Here is a 22,836-nt window from a genome sequence, read left to right as displayed (position 1 = left end):
AGTCCAGTACTCTCCCGTACTAACTTACCCCTGACAAAACCCCCACGCAATTTTCCCCTCTTGTTTTTCCATAAAATTTAAACAAATTGGGAAAGCAAATGAACCCACAACACACTTTGCTCTGTTTGCTTTTCTTGTTTCCCTGAATATATTTGTAAAGTGGGAGAGAAGGAATCAAAGGGAGAGAGAGAGAGGTGGTGGGTGGTGGGTGGTGGGTGGTGGGAGAGAAGACTGGAAATCAGAAAGAATACCAAAGAAAAAGAGAGAAAGAGAGAGGCCCATTTGGCCATTACCCTCTCAATTTCTGAACAACGTTTTTGCTTTAGTTGTTGTTGCTAGCTTTTACATCTTCTGTGATGGGTTTTTTCTCTGAATGAATTCTCTTCTCTTCTTCCCACCACCATTATTCCCATAGCATGATGATTGTCAAGCTCTTTGCTTTCCTCCTCTTCTTTCTCTCCTCTGCTTCACTCTGTTTCTCCTATGAGCCTCGCAACCATGAAGGTAAAAAGACCCACATGGGTTGTCATAGCCTTTCTTTTTGAGTACTAATTTTCATGGTCTGTGTTTTTTTTTAAAGAGATTTTTGAGTTTTGCTGTTTTGGGTTTTGGCTGTTTGTTTCAGTGGTGGCTTTGATGAGCTTGAAGGGCAGTTTGAATGATCCTCATGGGGTTTTAAACAACTGGGATGGAGACTCTGTAGACCCATGTAGCTGGGCTATGATCACTTGCTCATCTGAGAATGTTGTTGTAGGCCTGTGAGTAGTTTCCTTCATATCTTACCTACTCTGGGTCAGTTTTGTCTTCACTAAAAACTCGTAATTCTAAGTTCTAAGACATCTTTCGGTTTCGCAGAGGAGCTCCAAGCCAGTCCCTGTCTGGAACTCTAACCGCAGCTATAGGGAATCTCACTAATCTCCGACAAGTGTAAGAAACTAAAATCAACATACCCGTTTGGGGTGCTTGCTCCAGTTCTTCTCATCTTGTGTTGCTCTAATTCTCAGAACCGTTTCTGATTATGAACCTGTATCTCTGAGTCTTCTATTTTGAATTTTGAAGGTTACTACAGAATAATAACATATCTGGTAAACTCCCAGCAGAGCTCGGTGCTCTTCCCAAGCTTCAAACTTTAGATCTTTCCAATAATCAATTCTCGGGTGTTGTTCCAGACTCTATGGGTCAGTTGAATGGTCTGCAATACCTGTAAGTCCTTAAACCTCTTGTGCTTATAATGAGGGGGGAAACTTAATTGAATATCTGATTAAGTCCTCTATGATAATTACCAAGATTCAAGTTTGACCAAGTTTATTTTTTTTTTGGTTAAAGTTATTTAATTACTGTGTTGTTTGTCATGTATTGTGAACAGGAGGCTGAACAACAATAGCTTGTTTGGGGCTTTCCCTGTGTCTTTAGCCAAAATCCCTGGTCTTGCTTTCTTGTGAGTATTATGGTTTTTCAAATATTTCTCTTAATTGAATTTCTTATTTGGCGTCTCGGGTTTTGATAGTAAAACAAGTTGCAACATGTTGAGGGTTTCTGGGTTGTGAACATATTTATTCAAAATCTGATGAATGGTTTTATGGAAAATGGGGTCATACAGGGACTTGTCTTACAACAATCTCAGTGGACCAATACCCAAATTTCCAGCCAGAACTTTCAAGTATGCTCCCTTTCTCTCTCCCTTGCTTCTTCTTTCTTTGTGTGGTCATTGTTGTATTGTTCTTTATGGTCTTCTCTGTTTTGTTGTTTTGTAAGTATTGTCGGAAACCCACTGATTTGTGGAAGCAGCTCTACAGAAGGATGCTCTGGATCAGCCCCTGTTCCTCTTCCATTATCATTGAAACCATCACCTGGTAAACCCTTTACACTATTATTTCCAGTTTCCGCTCATTAAACCCGTTATGTTTCTGCATTTCATTTGGTGTGATTTGTATATTTTTTTAATCTTACAAGGAAAACACAAGTCCAAAACAGTAGCAATTGCACTTGGGGTGAGCTTCAGCTGTGCCTTTCTCATGCTCCTATTGCTTGGAATCATCTGGTACAGACAGAAGCAGAAGAGCCAAACCGTTTTGAACATCAGTGGTCAGTATCATCTTGACCCCATTTTATAAATCAACGCTAAATGACAATATTTAGTCGATACTTGATGTGTCATTATCTGTACTGCAGACATGCAAGAAGAGGGACTTGTGAGCTTAGGCAACCTCAGAAACTTCACTTTCAAAGAGCTTCAAGTTGCCACTGACCACTTTAGCTCCAAAAACATACTGGGTGCTGGAGGTTTTGGGAATGTGTACAAGGGAAAACTAGGAGATGGGACTATGGTAGCAGTAAAACGACTCAAGGATGTAACAGGAACTGCTGGAGAGTCACAATATAGGACAGAATTGGAAATGATAAGCCTAGCAGTGCACAGGAATTTGCTCCGGTTAATTGGATATTGTGCTACTTCTAATGAGAGACTACTGGTGTACCCTTACATGTCCAATGGCAGTGTTGCCTTCAGGCTAAGAGGTTTGTCCCTATTTACTGCAGATACACTTGCTGTGCATTTTTCCGTAGGGGTGGTGATTGGTTGCTCCCTGTGGACTCATATTAAAGTGATATACTAATACTAAAATATAATGGTTACCTAGATGTGATTTTGGCATGGAACACAATCAGTTTGGGGAGTCTCGATATTTTTAATAACAACATTGGACGTTTTTATGGTTGGACCAGTGTTGTTTAAAGCAGTGTTCTTAATATATTAATATACTTAAATTATGGATATCAAAAAAAATATATTCTTTGGTTTAAACAAAGATGGAAAGCCTACGATCTATTTTGTTTCAGAATTTTCTTCCTTGATTTCCTCTAATTACTAGTAGTATGAAAATTTAAGGTCTTACATACTGTTATTGCAAAACAGGAAAGCCAGCTCTAGATTGGAACACGAGGAAGAGAATAGCAATTGGAGCTGCAAGAGGTCTTCTGTATCTACATGAGCAATGCGATCCAAAGATCATACACAGAGACGTGAAGGCTGCAAATGTTCTCCTGGATGACTACTGTGAGGCAATTGTTGGTGATTTTGGGCTTGCAAAGCTCCTTGACCATGGTGATTCTCATGTGACCACTGCTGTCCGTGGGACTGTTGGGCATATTGCACCAGAATACCTTTCCACTGGCCAATCGTCTGAAAAAACTGATGTTTTTGGATTCGGCATTCTTTTGATAGAGCTCATAACTGGGATGAGAGCTCTGGAGTTTGGTAAAACAGTTAATCAGAAAGGAGCCATGCTTGAATGGGTAAGTATTTCTCTGATTAGAAGCTATAGATATGTTTTTATTCTGGTAGCAATTCATTTACTTTGGTTCAAAAAACTCTGGCCTGTTTCTAATCCTTTTGGCCTGAACAAATGTGATGATTGTACTTGCAATCTAGCATGCATCCAGCATCCTTAGTTACCATGTATATAACTGAAGTACCTGAGTACATTTGTACCCGGTCATGGTTGCAGTAGCTAGAGAAATTTAAGTAGCTCCTTCGCGCACCGTCTTTTCTTGTGCCTAGCTAAGTTAAAAGTTTAGCTGTAGATGTAAAGTTTACTATTTTCATGTATCAGTATCTTTACTTTTAAAGTGCCCAGTTATTATTTTCTGAGAAAATTTTGTTGAAGTGTAATGGTTGCATGATTAGGCTAAGACAATGCTGATTTCAGGTGAAGAAAGTACAACAAGAAAAGAAAGTGGAGCTCTTGGTGGACAGAGAACTGGGGAACAATTACGATCGGATTGAGGTTGGAGAAACGGTGCAAGTGGCTCTGCTGTGCACTCAATACCTACCAGCTGACCGGCCCAAGATGTCGGAAGTGGTCAGGATGCTGGAAGGCGATGGACTAGCGGAGAAGTGGGCAGCATCACATAATCATAATAAATCCAGCATGGAACTCTTCCATACCCACAACAGTAACAAAGGCACACCCCACCGTACTTGGAATGTATCAAAACATGATGGGAGTGAACGCATGTTTGGCACTTCTATGGATGAGGATGATGGTGAGCATTCTTTGGATTCCTTTGCCATGGAACTCTCTGGTCCAAGATAGAGTAGGAACTACGATGATGAACATAGAAGAAGAAAAAGGTTGGGTACTTTTTCCAGAATTCATTATAAGAGAAACAAACCTAGGTGTGCGTGGGAAATTAAAACCATTGTGATTCCAGCTTTGTGGGTTATATTAACAAAAAAAAAAAGGCTTTGTGGGTGGGTTATTGTAAATATGACTTTATAGTCTTGTTATTATTAGTAACATGGTTAGGTAATTGAATTTGTCTTGTGTTGCATTATGGTATAAAAAAAAGTGTATTGATTATTGAATGCGGACTACAAATGATGAGATGGTCTATGCTACCTAGTGCGAGACAGAGATTTTCCCTTAATAAATTTTGACGGTTTTGACTAAGAGATGGCCCCATCTTCGTATGATTATCAACCTGCTGTTCTGACTTCCAAGTTCCAACTTCCCACAGCCAAACTGAGCTGTTAAAGCAGTTCAGCTATCGTTTTCCTCTTACACTACTTTTCACAGCCTCTCTCTCGTCTCTTAGCAGGTCTAAAATAAGTTTCTGAAAAATGGTTCGAAAAAATAAATATGGATTAAAAAGTGAAATACGAATATGAAAAGTGGAAACCTAGTTCCTGTTTTTGTTTCCTTTAGATTATTTTCATTTTCATTTTCATTGACTGAACCGTGAAAAATGGACGGATATGTATATTCATGTGAAAAATAGATTTTGGAGAGCGAGGGGTGTCATTGACTTCTTTAGGTTCAATCCCCTGAATTTTCAGAGAATTTAGTTACACTGGTGGTGCGAGTTCAAATCTTAAGGATAGACTCGAAACATGTGTATAGTTAGGTAGTGGACATTTTCACTACGCTTACCTATTTTAAATGGATGTGAACAGTGTTCTAAATATCGGGATATATCGGGGATATATCGGCGATATATCGGTGATATTTAGAAACCGATAGGATAAATGCCATATCGCCTTAATATATCGGTCAACTCAAAATATCGGGTCAACATGCGATATATCGGTGGATTTTTTTTTCGTTTGACTTTTTTTTCGGTGGACTTTTTTTGGTGGACTTTTTTTTTGTGGACTTTTTTTTTCTGAGACTTTTTTTTGGATGATTTTTTTCGATAATTTTTTTTCGTTGACTTTTTTTCTTGTTACTTTTTTTTAGTGATTTTTTTAAGGAGACGATGTCGTTTTGAGGAATTTCAACGCAAATAGACAGAATGTGATTTATGAAGATAATTTTATCTCAAAAGATGATGATGAAGATAATGGAGAAGATGATTTTGACTTTGATTCTGATGATGAGAGAATTTATAATGGATGAATGCATAATCAATATCTCAATCTATCTTTTGTGCACCTATTTTTGTTCAATTAGTACTTAGTAGTTAATATTATTTGGTATATTTTGAATATTTTGAAGTATATGTTTATAAATATATTAAATTTAAATTAAAAATTAACAAAAAACGATAAATCCGATATAATCCGATATATCTCCGTTATATCCTTATTTTACAAAACCGATACGATGCCGATAACCGATATTTAGACCATTGGATGTGAAGTAAGGTCATGTAGTGGGTCAATTGGACTAACCATCAGGTGATATTTGGTTTTGACATGTCATATTGAGAATCAATGCACCGATTCTCGAGTCAAACTGTTTAAAGTTTGTCATTCTTTTTATGATTTGGTTTCTAAATATTTTTATATTGGGGACCTCAATGTTATATTTGTTTTCAAACCTAATCGAGACACCCAACAATAGTGTGGATGCAAGTATTGTGCGCTGGTATAAGAAAACAATGGATGAAGTTGGGTGTGCTATTCAAATTCGGTAAACTGTATTTTAATTTTCATATTTGGATATCTGATTCTAGAACTTTCTTAGAACTATTTTTTCTGCTATGTATATTTATTTTCCTAAAGCTAATTAACTTCGATCTATTTGTTGTATCGAGTTTTGGACGGATATGTATATTCATGTGAAAAAATAGATTTTCACCTCAAAATTTATTTAAAACTTCTACTGTGCTTATCTAAAAAGTGTTAACAAAAAATGCATTGCATTTGTAAATCAGGTTCCGGTTTATATTTATAGACTCGCGACACTATAACGTTCTTAAGTTGGTGAAGTGTAGTTTAGAGCGTTATATGAAAGTTGTTGGAGTTGCTATGACAATAACCTCGGATGCAAGAATTATTAGAGTTTTAATGCTCTTGAAAATCATGAGTCAATATTATTGAAAATCTTTAAGTTGCCCATAAACTACCGCCATAGTACATGTCCCGATGTCCAAAATAAAATTTTCAATTTGCCCAGAAAAATAACGCAAAAACCTCAAACTAGTCATCAATCAAATACCTGAATATTCTTTTTAAAACTACCTGAAGAATTGAGTTGGTAGGAAGTAAAAATGGACATAGTTCCATTATTCCATTTTATTACATTTGCGAAAATAATGAAATAAGGAAGAATAGTATGTTATTGCAATAAAATACCAAAAATTATAAATGCTTCTTCTTCTTCTTCTTGCAGCTATGGCAACACTAAACACTGATCCAAAACCACGCTCGCCCAATCCCTAATTCCCCAAATTCTAATCCCCTTCTTTTCTAGGGTTTCGTATGCCAGCAAGGCAGAGCTGCCCCGCTAAGAGAGCGAGCAAATGAAGGCTGAAGGCAACACGAAGGTCATTGTCGACGTGCTGCTCTAGCGCTTCCTTCCTCTTGCACGGTGTCGTATTGAGACCGCCCAAGCTTAGGTCTTGCATATGTATAATTATTTTCTCAGGCAAGGCTAGTATACATGATAATATCTTATTTGAGGGGATTTATTTGTAGCCTTTGTTTCACTGTTTAATTAAAAAAAATCCAAAAGAAAAGGCCTTTATAATTTTTTTTAGAAAGGAAATGCCTTTATAAATAAAAACGAGTTAAATCTTTATTTCTGTCTAATTACGCGTAAAAGACGTGTATGACTCGCGTATATATATATACACATTTACAGTATACTGACAATCTGACATCTCCTCCGGTCTCTCATATTCTCTCTCTGATCGCTCTCTCTAATCGCTCTTCTCTCCACTGATCTGATCCTTACGCAATCTCCAGTCATCCAATCGTTATTCCCCAATTGGCGAATTCTCATCCATTCTGAATTTCCGGCAATGGGTAATTTCCGACGGCCGTACCGGGCCTGGTTGATCGGAGACGAGCTGTGCATCAACCTGGATATGGCTTTTTTCGCCGGTGTGGAGGAGAAGCCTCCACCGACAAAACCCTCGTCTCCGCCGCTTCAGGCTCCCCTGTCTTTTCTGGACGAAGCGCAAGACTTGTTACTCGATCTGGTCCAGAGGGAACGCCAACAAACGGCGCTGGAATGGTTCAAAATAAGGACTCTGATGTCCCTCCGGTGAGTCGCATTATCAATTTTCAATTCTCATCATCGTTTATCTAATGTTAATTCTTACGGGTAGGCTCTTTTTCGCTTGATAAATCTGTAGCAGTGCACATGAGTCTGCTTTGCCTGATTGAACATGGTGCTAAAAGGCTTCTTGTGTACTTACTACTTGTACATGTCCAATGGCAATGTTGCTTTCTGACTTGGAGGTTTGTCTCGTTTTACTGCAGATACACACTCGTTACATCTTTGAGTGAATAGTGACTTTTTTGGGTGGCATTTTTGTGTTCCATTATAACCCATTTTGAAGTGAGTACTAGCTTTTGAAATGCAGTAGTTAGACTAGTTATCCAGATGTGATATTGGCATGGATTAAAATCAGTTCCGGGAGTCTAGAGATACCTAGTAAGAACTTTGAACGTTTTTTTTTTTGGTTGGGACCAGTGGTGTTTGGGGCAGTTCCTTTTAGTATAATGTGCTTTAAAATTTTGGATTTCGAATAAAGCTTATTTGGAAAATAGTTTTTCTTAATAAAGATAGAAAGCCTCTGATCTGTTTTCTTATTGAATCTTTCTTGGTTGATTTCGTATTGTAAGTTGGATAAGAAAAATTTAAGATGGCGTATCAAACTGTTGTAGTCACAACAGGGAAGCCAGCTCTTTAGTGGAACATGAGGAACATAGTAAACAATTGGAAAAACTGATGTTTTTGGATTCAGCTTTCTTTTGATCGAATACGTACTCTGTCATGATTGCATACCACACATTGAGCTAGAAGCTTTTTAAGTTAGCTTCTTCATGTGCCATAAGCTAGATATTTAGATGTAGATTTTTCTGTCTTCCTGTATCAATATAATTTTATCATGACTTCTAAGTGTCCAGTTATTGTTTGTTGAGAAAATTTTAGAGTAGAAGCTGTTTGGAATATAGGGATATTTTTACAAGGGTATTCTCTGCTTATTATGCAGCAGCTAAGATCTCTATGCAGTACATGTTTTGGAAATTCAGAAAAGTGGGAACTCAAATCACTGAATAGAGCGATGTTGAAGAATTGTGGGTTTTGTTTGCTTAGTTTTGTCCTCATTATCTAAAGTATTGAAAGTGTTCAAAGATATATCACCGAGGGTAACTCTAATGATGCATAGCTATCAAAATTTGCAACTAGGAGGTGTCATGGCCATGATATTCCGTTTTGCATGTGTTCCAAGCACATATATAACTCGAGTTTGATGAAGTATCATACTATGAAGATGAGGACTCGTTCAGTACATAATTCAGTGTGGCTGTTCTGATTTTGCTGATGACATCTATTGTGAGGCTCTTGCTCTTGTATTCTGCTACTGAACTCTAACTTGGCATGCAGCAGATCACAATAATCTTCTGCGAACTCTTGCTGGCGTTGATCCTGAAGGATGAGCAGGATTTGTTTATGCCTCTACCTTCCAGCTACAAACCATATGGCATTCATACAGATTTCATGCTTGCCTTTATTAACAGTGCATGCATAGACAATAGAAGAAAATACTTTTTGGAAGAGACTCCATAACTTGGCGTTGATAATACTCAAGGCTTTGAGGATGAGAATTGGATTGTTCACTGTTGAATGGTTCTCCTCTTGCTATTCATTCTTGTGATCGACAGTAGCAGCAGACTTGCATATCTACCTTGTTTGTCTATGGCACCAAGAGATGCAAATGTGCACGTGTTTCATATTAGAGTTACCCTCGGACACCTTTTCTGGGTAGCTGTTGGAGCTTTCATTATTGTTGAAATGCTGTTTAACTCTAGTTTTCTTGCCATTGATGGAGCTGGTGAAGAGGTGATTCTTATTTAGTTTCAATTTCTTTTAGTGATCAGTGATGTGTGTTTTGTTTGTACATCATCATCTGACATTCTCATTGCCATGAACAGCCATCTTTATCCCCTCGTCGTCTCTGTTTGTTAAATAAAACAACTGGAACTGCTCTTCGAGAGTTGAATTTCTTGACCTCCATACTTGCGGTTCGTATGAATAGGAAAAGATAATCCATTTTTTGTACTAGCAGTGATGTTTTTGCTAACAATTTCTTTTAATAATATCCTTTGTATTGGCCTAAAGCTGTCAGCATTTTTATGTTAATGAACTTTCATCTGTCAATCATGTAATGCCATTATTTGTCATTGAATGAACTTGGTTTCTTTTGTACCGCGTTGATGATTTCATGTTTTCTTGGCAAGTGCAGACTTGTTGTCATCTTACAGGACAAAACGTATGTATAACATAAATAGTCTTGCAATCTTGGACACTATTGATACCGTATCAAATATAAAGGTGAAACTGGGTGGCATATTGGCATTACATTCTTTATCAGTGAACCGGAAGGTGTCTTTCTTTGAATAACCAGAGTTTATTTCTTGGGTAAATTCCTCCTATGGTACCTGATGTTTGGCTACTTGGACAATTTAGTATTTGATGTATGAAAACGGACAATTTGGTACCTAAAGTTCTCAAATTTAGGCCATTTTGGTACTTATGTCAATTTTGACCATACATGGTTATTTCCGTCATCGTATCTCTACTTTACTTCATTTTTTCATAATACCTTCAAATTGCCTCTAAATTATCACTAAAAATTTAATTACTCATTCACTTAGTATCTGTGATGATTTACGTATATAATTTTTCATAATATAGCTATCAATCTAAATTAATTTTAATTATAAGTCATTTAAAAAATATATTTTAATAAAAAATTACAATTGCATAAATGCAATTTATTTCCTTTGCAAAAAATAATTAGGATACAATAAGTATATTAAGAAAAAAAATTATTTTTGATATATGCGAAGTAGATACTAAGTGAAGTAGATATGTCAATTTAATTATCTTCAAGGAGGCCATAATTATAGGAAGAAATGAAGAAAAATGTGAATTTTATGAGTTTAGGGCTAAAATGACGAAAATAACCCTAAAGATATGATCAAAATTGATAGAGGTACCAAAATGGCTTACAAATGAGAACTTCAGGTACTAAATTGTCCGTTATCAGAAGCGTATAATATTATAGAACAATAATCTGAAAATAAGCAAGAATGCAGACACGTGTACAAATAAAATGTGATTTATTGAATATCAAGCGCAGAGTTACAATATTTGTGAACTCCTCTGATTCTATCTCCGTATATGACTTGGTTCAAGGGTGACGTGCACTTGATCTTGATAATTTGAGTTTGATTTGGATTTAGATTTGATGAAGAATGAGCGATTTGGTGGCTTGACGATTCTTCATGGACTTGAGTTTGAATTTGGATTTGATAAAGAACGAGCGATTTGGTGGCTTGATGATTATTAGTGGATTTGATGATCTTCGTGGACTTGATGATCTTCGTGGACTTGAGAGACTTCGGGATTTGTCGAGAGTGATCTTGCTCAAGTGATTTTCTCTCTTCTTCTCCAGTCCCCTGTCTTCATGTTGAAGGGGTATTTATAGTGTCAAAGTTTCTATTTTGTAGAATATTTAATGACACTAAATCAATAAATTTCTTTAATTGTATAATTAAATTAATATGTATTTTCCGATTAATTTAAAATTAGTTATTATCATAACTAAATTAAACAGAAAATAATTGACTTAATTATAACCGTTAAGGAATTTATTAATTTAATCAAATGTCCGATTACCATTTCGAATCGTCAATGACATTCAATTTTTTCGATTTACGTCGGGATTACGTAGCTTCGATTACGATCATCCGTTGATGTGCTGACACGAGTTTTATTCAGATCCGCACTAACTTTGTTGACTTTTGGCCACGTGTGCAATTTTGTCGTGCTCTTGGTCGATTTAATTATTTAACGAAGATAATTTACTTCATTAAATTTCATGTGTCTACAAATGTATCAGATAAATGAAATGACATGTACACCATATTGACGTCAACAACGTATTCTGGCCATCTCCGATATGGAGTTTTTTTTTTTTGAAATGGACGGCTGCCCTCAAAACGTAACCATTAATGAAACTGCAGAATACAATGAGGGGGGGGGGGCATTGAGCTTAAACCTCATACTGCAAGAACACTTTAAAATAATACCAGATCTCTCGACATAACCTATGCATCCTAACAAACACAATTTAGAAAAGGATTGTAACATTGATAACTCTGTTTGCTTTACAATTTCGGCGACATACCGGAAAGATAATGCTCATGTAGAGCCATAAGATACTGTGTTTATCAGCTTTCCCATTATATTGCCAATGGAAACATATACCAAGTGACACCAAGTTTCATCTTACCACTAGGAGGCTGCGACCATTTGACCAAACAAGCAACTCGCAACCTCACTAGGGTAAACATAACAAGCTGAGTGTAGCATTTAAAACAAAGCCCACTTCTCCCTATCAAACTACGACATGGAATTATTATAACAAACATTAAACTATAAAAAAACAAGCAGAAAACAAATAATAACAAGCCCCAAACAAAGCCTAGGCCGAGACATCGATGTGGGAAAAAAGGAAGAAAGCCGCCGTCAGCCAAACCTGACACACGCCATTGCCAGCCATCGTCACCGACTCACCACACCACTGTCAAACCTACAGGGCCGGTCCATCACTCCCAACACACAATCCCCCTTAACAACACCATCACCACTGAGCGTCCAATCTAGATCCGATCTAAGAGACAAGATCCAGATCGAAGAAACCCGATCAAAGAAACATTGCACCACCACGAAACCATCCCCACCCAGCAGCCACCAGATCTCCGAGGTAGATGTCCAACTCCGAGCATACCAAATCCAAGCCGCTGTCACATTGTTCCTTATCCCGCAAACCACCACCAAAAACTCCTTGATACGATCAAGACAACCAATCGAGTCATCCCGACATAGCACAAACCTATGTTGCACGGATACGGCAGGCAGAGGCGTGTCGCTGTGTCCGACACGTCTCGACACGCCGATACGACACGATACGCCTTTTTGCCGTATCGGACACGCCACGTGGCGTATCGGAAAAAGTTGACTGTTGGACACGTTGACCGACACGTTGAAACCTAAAAAACTCTCTCAGCTGTTCTGCTTCTCTTCTGGTTTTCTCCTTCTCCTTCCTTGCTGGCTTTCCCCTTGCATCTCCTTTCTCCCTCAGCCTCAGCCTCTGCCCTCTGCCTCAACCTCCAGCCCCAGCCCCTGCCTCCTCCAACCTCCTACCTCCAGCCCCAGCCCCTGCCCAGCCCCTGCCTCCAGCCCCAGCCCCAGCCCCTGCCTCCTGCCTCCAGCCCCAGCCCCAGCCCCTGCCTCCTGCCTCCTGCCCCAGCCCCAGCCCCAGCCCCAGCCCTAGCCCTAGCCTCAGCCCCAGCCTCATGCCCCAACCCCTGCCTCCTACCTCCTGCCTCCTGCCCCAGCCCCTGTTCCCTCCCCATGCTCCCTGCTCCCTGCCTCAGCCTCCCTCAGCCTCAGCCTCAGCCTCAAGCTCCCAGCCTCTGCCTGCGTAAGGTAATTCAATTTTTTTTAAAAGTTTAGATTATTGAATGGGTGTTGATTGTTGAACTGTTGATATGATTTTAATGGGTAGTGTTTGATAGCTCAATTGGGTAGTGTACTAGTGTTTGATAGCTCAAGTCGAAGTAATTAGATGTGATGATTGAATTGATGAATACTTTAATAGGATGAGTTCAAGTGCAGCATCAACGGAACCATCGTCCGAACGTAGTGTTAGTAGTACAACTGAGGTGGGAAATTTAAGTGCTCCTCTTTGGAAATATGAGAAGATTTACTAGGTTCATATATAATTGGCTAGTTTTATCACTTGCATTTTGACTATTTGATGTTATTTCTTAAACATTGTTATGTAATTGATAGATTTTACAACTTTATAATAGTATTGTTAATTTATTTTATATATCAAATTATATATAAATATTTTTTATTTACCGTGTCGGAGCCGTGTCGAAAGATGAGTTTTTGAGATTTACCGTGTCGCCGTGTCGCGCCGTGTCGTGTCGCCGTGTCCATGTCCGTGTCCATGCAACATAGGCACAAACCCACACAAGGCCAACAAGCCCCGCCCGACACCGCGGGACAGGAACTGTGACCCCAATTTTTTCTCCCTCAAAGCATTTTTTTTTGGACTATGTATCGTCCTGTAAGACTTTGAGAAAATTAACCCTCGATATGGGGTTTTTTGGTCTGATCCGATATGGCGTTTACATGAAGCAACCAATTGAATATCTACTTCCCTCGGCCACTTCTTTTATTTATTTAAAAAAAGAAAGAAAAAAGAAAAAGAAAAGAACAATACACCCACCGAAACGACACGACGTACGCAAGTTGATTCCTGTCAAAACACTCTTCAGCGTGGAATTTGGACTGGAGAGGAGGTCGGAAGCTCCGACGTCCTCAGCTAATGGCGAATCAGTCCTCTTCTTCCTCCTACCCAATCCTCTGCGCTTCCTTCAACCAAGACTCCAGGTAAACTGTCCTTTCCAGAATCCTCCCCTCAATCTTGTGATAAATCGTTAACCAAAATTCTTTCGAATCCCGGCAGTTGCTTTGCCGTAGGCACAAAGCACGGCTTCAAAGTCTTCGATTCCAACACGGGCAGACTCTTATATGAACGAGGTAACTCATCCAACTCCTTTATTTACCCACTTTCTTTTTACTGCGGTGTAAAAAATCGAATTTACACTCTTGTTCGTTTTGTTTTTTGGTTAGCTGTTGGAGCCTTCATTATTGTTGAAATGCTGTTTAGCTCTAGTCTGCTTGCCATTGTTGGAGCTGGGGAAGAGGTATTTCTTATTTAGTTTCGATTTCTTTTAATGATCAGTGATGTGCGTTTTGCTTATGCATTATCATCTGACATTCTCATTGCAATGTACAGCCATCTTTATCCCCTCGTCGTCTCTGTTTGTTCAATAAAACAACTGGAGCTGCTCTTCGGGAGTTGAATTTTTTGACCTCCATACTTGCGGTTCGTATGAATAGGAAAAGGTAACCCTTTTTTTGTGCTAACAATCTCTTTTCATAATGTCCTTTGTATTGGCCTAAAGCTGTCGGCATTGTTATGTTAATGAACTGTCATTTTTCATTGAATGGACTTGGTTTCTTGTGTACCGCGTTGATGATTTCATGTTTTCTTGGCAAGTGCAGACTTGTTGTCATCTTACAGGACAAAACGTATGTATATGACATAAATAGTCTTGCAATCTTGGACACTATTGACACCGTATCAAATATAAAAGGTGAAACTGTGTGGCATTACATTCTTTATCAGTGAACGGGAAGGTGTCTTTCTTTGAATAACCCTAGTTTATTTCTTCTTCTCAGGGCTTTGTTCTTTTTCCCCAAGTTTGGATGGTTGTTTCTTGGCTCTTCCTGCCAGCGTCTCCAAAGGATCCGTGTTGTTGTACAGTGTCATGGACCTGCATTTACATTGTGAGGTTCTGGCATAGAATAGTTCCTTTTTCTTCTTGTACATTACAAAAAGTTCATAAAATATATATGATACTATCTCATTCTGTTGAGGTACCTTGACTCATACCCTTCTAGATATGCTTTCAAAAGTGAATGTCGACTTTTTGTTCTTATGCTTGACATCGTACTTCTTTGCTAGGAAGTATGCCTTTTACCAAACACAAACAACAACGAAAGATTTCAGAAATTCTAAAATAAAAAAAGCATTCACCTAAACTTCATGCCACCCTTGAAGTTTTTCCCTTGCTCAAAGCCTTGAGAGTTAGGATACTTTACAGCTGCTTAAGAATTATTCTTGTTCAACTTTCAATTTTCAATTTCATTATTATAATTTGTTACAAAGGATAGATTCATTCAGTATATCCCAAATGGAGCAAACTGTAATTCTCTCTTGATAATATCTTTTGATTTATCTTCTTATATTTAATTACAGATTGATGCTCATAGATCCCCACTTGCTGCAATTGCACTTTCTTCCAATGGAACATACATAGCAACAGCATCTGAACAGGGAACCATTATCAGAGTCCATCTAGTCTCTGAAGCAACAAAGGTGAAGAATGCTAACCTATCTAAATACGATGATTAAAATTGAAGGCATAACATAAATGTCAATGGCATAGCTTGGGGCAATAGTTAATATTCTCATATCGGTCGTCCTATCTTATGAATGAAGAAAAGCTAGTTTCTTTGACATGATGTCTTCTTTTAGTCACCCTCCTGATTCCAATGATATAAGTCATATAGCATTAAACATAGGTTCCACTTAATGGACGAGGAAGCTTCTAATAGTCATTTAAACTCCTGTATCAATTGTAGTCAGGATGTCTGATGCTTGTCTAATGTTAGGCTCTGGTTTAGTAGGTTTTGAGAAAAGAAACTGGTACATACATGGATACTTATATGAGTTTATCATATACAATGGATACCAAACACAGGTCTTCACTTGTAATCAGTGGCTGTTGTATTGGTGCATCATGCACCCTTGCTGACGAACCAATTGTATTAATCATTATCTCTTTTCCCTTACCCATATGTAGTTATATGAAGCAATTGATGGCACTACCACTATCCGACTCCCATATCCTACAAAAGAATGCAACTCACCAATTCATTTTTTTGCAGTCTTATAGCTTTCGGAGAGGGACATATCAATCAAGTATATTCTCCTTATCATTTGCCCCATCTACACAACTGCCAGATATTCTCGTGGGCACAAGTTCATCAGGTTCTGTTCATGCTTTCTCTCTGGCGTTTTCTGGTAACCAGAGGTGAGGAATTCTCACTGCATATAGACATTCCTCTTTGGGACAGCACATAATGCCAGCTTTACTACCTATCTTATCGTGTTAATGGTGTGCATATGTCCTATTAAATCTGCAAATTTATACTTATGGACCAGGTTTATTGTGCCAATGTGATATATGTTGCCCGTATGTCCCTCGCCAGTTCCAAATTATGCTAATGGGTCAATACTTCGTCAGGTTCCTCAATACTTGCTAGAACCATCACTAATATGAGAAGAATATGTTTATAAAATCAATGCCTTGAAAATGTATTCATACTTCATGGTGTACACTTAGTTTGTTGCATCTTTAGTCGGCCAATAATAAACATAAGCAAACTTCTTGTAAAGGTAAATTGTGTTATCATAGTGACAGTGTTTCCCTAGTCTGCTACAAAACCTTTAAATTTTTTTTTTATGTTCATGAGCTTCCATGTAGTGCTTTTGATCCTTTTGTTTACTTTTGTTTTGTTTTTTTTGTTCTGTACATTTCTCAACCATACACAGAATTTGCAAAAGTCGTGTTATCTCTCTTTCTTAGCAGGAGCAAGAGATCGGGAAGTTTTCTTGGATCAATTATACCCGACTCTGTTACTGATGCACTAGATCCAGCACATCATGGTGTACTTCATAATGTTGCACCTGCAGGGGTTAAAAGGTGAGCCATTTAGATTTTGTCCACTGGTTTATTGACAATGTACTACACCACATGTGACATACAGTATTGATCAGATGACATCTACCTGTTCATTCTAGCTCAAATTTTTAAAAAGCCAGTTGAGTTCTGTTTGTTTGAAAATTTATCATCTACTTGGTCAGTAATTAGGCGTGTCTTTTGTTCTTAGTTTCATAGGAGCTGGAGTTACACCAACCAGGGGCGGGTTAGCAAAGATGGATGGGTCCCAAAATTGTTTTTTTGTATCTTAGTTAGGCAGAAGACGCTAGGTTCAATCTGAGGTAAGGAAAATGGATTTGGAGGATGTCTGGGAACCAATAACAGGAAAAAAAAAGGAAAAAAATAAATCCCCTTTTCTGCATTGAATCTCTATTCTTGATTAGTTCTCTGATGTATAAGTGAGAATTTCAAGTTTGGTGCGTAGTGCAGACTTTGTACCTGTAGAAAATGATTTCCATTGATCTGAATGAATACATTTGATACACATATATAGTGCTGCAAATATAATTACAATGAATAACATTCCTAACTGAGATGATTGACATTCCTAACTGAATGATTGACATTCCTAAACTTAGATAAATACATTAATGTTGATTGCATATAATCAGGATTCAATTAGGAGAGGTGAATCACTCTTGATTTGGGAATCAGAGGGAATCACTCTAATATCTCCCCTCAAACGTTGCGGGCCTGCACGGATAAGTTTGCAAGCATGGAAAAGATGTTTTTGCTTGAGGAGAGGCTTGGTGAGAAGATCAGCTGGTTGGTCCTGTGAAGGGATGAAGCACACACGGTGGCTGCCAAGAGCTACTTTCTCTCGAACAAAATGATAATCAAGATCGATGTGTTTGGTTCGAGCATGGAATACGGGATTGGAAGCCATGTATGTGGCATTGAGATTGTCACAGTAGAGAAGAATAGGAAAGTGTACTTTAGCCCCAAGTTCATACAACAAATAGCCTAACCATGTGGTTTCGGAACTAGCATGAGCAAGGGATCGGTATTCTGACTCGGCACTGGAGCGGGCAATAGTTGGCTGCTTCTTGGAGCACCAAGAAATGAGATTAGAGCCCAAGAATATCAGATAACCAGAGGTGGAACGGTGAGAATCTTGACAACCTGCCCAATCGGCATCAGAATAGGCTGTGAGCCATACCGGCTGAGTTTGTGGACTAAAATGCAAGCCTTGATCAAGAGTGCCCTTGATATAACGCAGAATACGTTTCACTGCTACAAGATGAGGAGCCCTGGGCTGACTCATGTACTGAGACAAGGAGTTGACGACGAAGGCAATGTCAGGGCGAGTGATGGTGAGGTACTGCAACGAACCTACCATCTCACGAAAGATGGTAGGATTAAGAAGTCTCCATCAGTTGCAGTGAGGATTGATTTGGCAGACATGGGGGTGGCAGCAGGTTTAGAATACAGCATATCATGCTTGACAAGGAGATCATGAGCATACTTGAGTTGATTAATATGGAGACTTCTGGAATCACCTGTCACCTGTAAACCAAGGAAGTAATGGAGAGGGCCAAGGTCTTTGATATCAAAACCATGGCCTAAAGCATCAATGAAGCTTTGTAAAAGTTGATCATTGCTCCCAGTAACTACAATATCATCCACATACAACAAAAAGAATATGGTGTGGACACCCTGCTGAAAGATGAACAAAGAGGAATCTGCCTTACTTTGTCGGAAACCAATGGATAGGAGAAAGAGACTCATACGCTGAAACCAAGCGCGAGGAGCTTGTTTGAGGCTATAGAGAGCTTTGTGAAGACGACAGACATAGTGAGGACGTGATTGATCAACAAAGCCAGGAGGTTGAATCATGTACACATCTTCATTCAAGAAACCATGCAAGAAAGCATTTTTGACGTCTAATTGACGAAGAGGCCAGCGACGGGAAACAGCAAGGCATAAGACTGTACAAATGGTGGCGGGTTTGATAACTGGGCTGTAGGTTTCGTCATAGTCAATGCCGTGCTGCTGGTGAAAGCCTTTGGCGACGAGCCGAGCTTTATAACGCTCAACAGAACCATCAGGATTACGCTTGATTTTGAAGACCCATTTACAGCCGACCACATGGTGAGATTTTGAGGGTGGAACCAGAGACCATGTTTCATTTTTCAGCAAGGCATTAATTTCAGCAGCCATAGCATCACGCCACTTTGCATGTTTGGAGGCCTGGGAATAACAAGTAGGTTCCACAGATTCAATTGTAGTAATCAAAGCTTTAGGGATTGGATACGTTACAATGCCATCTTGACGTTCTCTTGGCTTGTTGATGTCGTCCTTGAGTCTGGTACGCATGGAATGAGTAGATGGGGCGGGTGGAGCACGGGGAGGACGAGGAGCGGGAGCCGGCGGAGGAGGGGCCGATTGTAGATTGGCGGTATGGGTTTCGCCAGATGGAGACAGAATGGGAGATGGAACAGGGGCCGGATCAGGATGGGGATCGGCGGCGTGAACATTGGAAGTGGACCGGCGCCGGCTGTAGGTGAGGATGACAGGGCGGGGGGGGGGGGCAATGGTGGAGGAGCTGGAGCGGAAGAAGAAGGTGAAGATGTAGAATGACTTGAAAAAGCTGGGCGCGTGGGATCTGTGTTGGAGTTTGATGGTGATATTGAGTCATGGGGAGAGGTTGGGCTCGGCGGGTCTGCGAAGGTGCAGATTGGGCCGGTTGGGTCGGAATGGAAACACTGTCAGGGAGAACTAGAGCATCATTATGTGAGACTGGAGAGATCGTGGCAACACGATCGGTGGATTGAGGTAGGGTAATGACATCAATGGAGGCGGAGTGATTAGGTTGGCTTGGGCCCGAGGATAATGAGCCTTGGCTCGGCAGGATGGCCTGCGGAGGTGTAATTGGACTGGAATTATGTAACGGAGTGAATTCAATATCAACCCAAGATGATGGCAATTGTACTTGCACCCCTTTGTAGGGAAAACTTGTTTCGTTAAATAAAACATGACGCGACACATAAACTCGATTTGTTTTGGGATCTAGACATCGATAACCTTTGTGGTGAAGACTATACCCAAGGAAGACACTCAAGACTCCGATTAGACAACGTATTGGAAGGAGAACAACTTAAATGAGGAAAACACAAATAACCAAAAACGCGAAGAGAGGAATAAGAGGGAGAATGACCATACACACGAAAGTGAGGAGTGTCCCAGTTGAGTGTAGGAGTAGGAAGAAGATTAATGAGGTACACAGAGGTCAAAATAGCCTCAACCCAAAGATTTTGAGGAACGCCAGAGGTAAGGAGTAAGGAACGGGCCACTGTAGCAATATGACGATGTTTCCTCTCAGTAAGACCATTTTGTTCAGGAGTATATGGACAAGAAAATCGTTGTTGGATGCCTAAGGAAGTACAATAGTGAGAAAAGGCTTGATTGACATATTCAGTTCCATTATCATTTTGGAGATATTTGATGGAACCATTGAAAATATTTCGAACCATGGCAACCAAAGTCTGAAAATGGGCGAGGACTTAGTCTTCCGACGCATAGGATAAAGCCAGGTATAACGGGAGTATTCATCTGTAAAGAGGACATAATATTTAAATCCACTTACAGAGACAGTAGGGGATTGCCACACATCACTATGAATAATAGCAAAAAGAGAGGAAACAGAGTTAGTATGAGATGGAAAAGATAATTTCTGAGACTTGCTAAGTGCACACTGAGTACAAAAAGAACCAGGAGAAATTTTGGATCCAATAACTGACCCAAACGATTGTGCCATATTGAGGAATGAACAGAAGCTAGGGCATGAGGAGTGGAGACACTAGATAACTTGAGAGGATAAAGACCATCTTGACAAGGACCCTGAAACAGGAGGCGGCCAGTTCGTAAGCAATATATTTGATAATAATCGAGGGCAAAAAGAAAGAAAACAAGATTATCTTTGGTGAAACGAGCGACAGACAAAAGATTTTTACGAATTGAAGGAATACGAAAGACATTTTGGAGAAAAAAATTAGAAGTGCCCAATGACAATGGGAGACTACCAGTGTGGGAAACAGACATGGAGTCTCCGTTACCCATATATACATCATGAGGTCCACCATACAATTGAGGATTGTTGACAGGCATGGCTGTCATATGATGAGTCGCACCAGTGTCGGGGTACCAAGTAGGCTCGGCAACAGAGTGAAGGCCAGCAAATGGTGAGATAGTGGTTGGGCCGGAATATCGGTGTGGACAGTGAGACAACTCATGATGGTTAGAGTGACAATTAGGACACCATTGAGGGCCATAAAATTCATGACACACTACCCAAGGAGGAGAAGCAAAGGGGTTGACTATGTTGTGCATTTGTGGCATCACAATTCTTGAGGGAGGGACAAAATATTGTTGTTGCCGTGATAGGGAGCTGGTATGACTATTGTGGTACATGAGTAGAGCCATAGGAAGGGAAGAATCAGAATGATTTGGAGGATTGAGTATGAAAGGTTTGGGATGAAACAAGAAGGGAAGAAGGATCGATAAACACCTAAACTACTGATACCATGTAGAAAATGATTTCCATTGATCTGAATGAATACAATTTGATACACATATATAGTGCTGCAAATATAATTACAATGAATAACATTTCTAACTGAGATGATTGACATTCCTAACTGAGATGATTGACATTCCTAAACTTAGATAAATACATTAATGTTGATTGCATATAATCAGGATTCAATTAGGAGAGGTGAATCACTCTTGATTTGGGAATCAGAGGGAATCACTCTAATAGTACCAAGAGTAATAAGAAGCCCAAACACATTTGTTGCTATTAAATAAAGTGATGAGTACTAATAATATGAATGCATTTTACAAATGACTATTTTGTTGTTGGTTTGGAATTATAAACTTCTTTCCAGTCTGACAAGTATGTTAATTTATAAAAATCCAGTCCTTGATTTCTGGTTATGAATCTCTATTTGTACTATGGATCCTGATCAGTGATATTGTTAAGCACGAGATACCTGGTTTTTTGCAACTCAGACGTCTCTATTTATTCATGCAATGTTCTCTTTTTGCCCGGAATTTTATAAAAGCAGCTACTTTCTTTTCTTTGTTTTGATTTTTAATTCTTCTTTGTTATATTTTACAGCTATGCAGTAATTCGTAAGGTTGAGAAGGTTGCTGATTCATCGACTTCAGATATAGTGGCCTGTCGGTTAGTTACTGGTTCTTATGCATGAATTTATAACTCGAGTCATGTGTTTACGAATTGTGCCCCTCCCATCCCTTTCTATAACTTTGGTTTTCTGGCTTGGCCACTTTAATTAAATTCTTTTGTTTTTAGGAATCACTTTAATTGAGTGCTGAATGATAATAAATTGGTAAAACAATATTCATGTGGCGTGTGCAGAGTAGTGAATGGTATTTTTGGATCAATAAATAGAACTAGGGTTCCATGAATGATTATCGGAGGTACCATGTCTAATGTTTGTCTGTCTAGATTGTGATCCATTCATTGCTCTGAATGACCAAAATAGATTGCAGAAGCCATTCCCCAAGTTTTAAGTAAAGATGTACTTTTGTGGAGTAGTGGTGTAGTTCTACTCGATTGTTTAAGTTAAACTTGAGTCTAATCTTTGCTCCAAAGCTGTCTTAATACAATTTAGAATATTTTTTTGGCTCAAATTCTTATCGCTTGCACTTTTCTTTTTCAGGGCCACCATTTCTATTATCACGTTCAATGGGTACTTCCAGGAATACAACTTAAGCATCAACAATCAAAATGTGTTCGTGTGGAGTTTGGAGCGTGAATTTAAGCTGCTTAATGTCATATTAGATGATGCCATCAGCTTGTGATAAATCATGTATATATCCATTATTGTGCAAGATCATCATCTGATACAATATGATATACAAAATGATACCAACAAAAAATAGCATATATAGAATGTGTCACCCTTTACTGCTAAGTGTAA

The 22,836-nt window shown here is 39.0% G+C and overlaps 2 protein-coding genes across 16 annotated transcripts; both read left to right on the top strand.

Annotated features, from left to right (window-relative positions):
• The first annotated feature begins 214 nt into the window (after positions 1–214).
• On the top strand, positions 215–4,360 carry LOC126792805 (probable LRR receptor-like serine/threonine-protein kinase At2g23950). The gene is made up of 11 exons (XM_050519286.1): positions 215–504; positions 626–758; positions 856–927; positions 1,060–1,203; positions 1,367–1,438; positions 1,601–1,660; positions 1,756–1,853; positions 1,954–2,085; positions 2,173–2,517; positions 2,915–3,294; positions 3,708–4,360. Exons 1-11 carry the CDS (start codon positions 417–419, stop codon positions 4,092–4,094), a joined length of 1,911 nt encoding a protein of 636 aa, XP_050375243.1. The 5' UTR covers positions 215–416; the 3' UTR covers positions 4,095–4,360.
• Positions 4,361–7,108: 2,748 nt separating this feature from the next.
• Positions 7,109–22,830, top strand: LOC126792848 (autophagy-related protein 18b). Of its 15 annotated transcripts, none has more exons than XM_050519336.1 (11): positions 7,109–7,490; positions 7,709–7,787; positions 8,449–9,296; positions 14,338–14,447; positions 14,607–14,698; positions 14,784–14,896; positions 15,364–15,483; positions 16,056–16,201; positions 16,757–16,873; positions 22,011–22,076; positions 22,576–22,830. In XM_050519336.1, exons 3-11 carry the CDS (start codon positions 9,081–9,083, stop codon positions 22,715–22,717), a joined length of 1,122 nt encoding a protein of 373 aa, XP_050375293.1. In that variant the 5' UTR covers positions 7,109–7,490; positions 7,709–7,787; positions 8,449–9,080; the 3' UTR covers positions 22,718–22,830. The 15 variants fall into 15 exon arrangements, 13 of the variants coding, with proteins under 13 accessions (XP_050375293.1, XP_050375291.1, XP_050375290.1 ...); XM_050519334.1 differs by lacking the exon at positions 7,709–7,787 and adding an exon at positions 7,585–7,687 and having other exon boundaries at positions 8,446–9,296; XM_050519333.1 differs by lacking the exon at positions 7,709–7,787 and adding an exon at positions 7,582–7,687.
• Positions 22,831–22,836: the final 6 nt, after the last annotated feature.

The sequence above is a fragment of the Argentina anserina genome, chromosome 4 (genome assembly GCF_933775445.1).
Source record: "Argentina anserina chromosome 4, drPotAnse1.1, whole genome shotgun sequence".
In the NCBI taxonomy this organism is placed as follows: domain Eukaryota; kingdom Viridiplantae; phylum Streptophyta; class Magnoliopsida; order Rosales; family Rosaceae; genus Argentina; species Argentina anserina.
This window is presented reverse-complemented; position numbering and strand designations above follow the sequence as displayed.

What these genes read in the sequence shown, in the direction of transcription:
- LOC126792805 (XM_050519286.1), top strand. Translation starts at nt 417, where the DNA reads ATGATGATTGTCAAGCTCTTTGCTTTCCTCCTCTTCTTTCTCTCCTCT. An exon ending in CTCACTAATCTCCGACAAGT is followed by an intron (nt 928 to 1,059) that starts GTAAGAAACTAA and finishes TGAATTTTGAAG; the next exon opens with GTTACTACAGAATAATAACA. An exon ending in TTGAATGGTCTGCAATACCT is followed by an intron (nt 1,204 to 1,366) that starts GTAAGTCCTTAA and finishes TATTGTGAACAG; the next exon opens with GAGGCTGAACAACAATAGCT.
- LOC126792848 (XM_050519335.1), top strand. Translation starts at nt 9,081, where the DNA reads ATGGTTCTCCTCTTGCTATTCATTCTTGTGATCGACAGTAGCAGCAGA. An exon ending in TTGATGGAGCTGGTGAAGAG is followed by an intron (nt 9,297 to 14,337) that starts GTGATTCTTATT and finishes TGCAATGTACAG; the next exon opens with CCATCTTTATCCCCTCGTCG. An exon ending in TCAGATATAGTGGCCTGTCG is followed by an intron (nt 22,077 to 22,575) that starts GTTAGTTACTGG and finishes TTTCTTTTTCAG; the next exon opens with GGCCACCATTTCTATTATCA.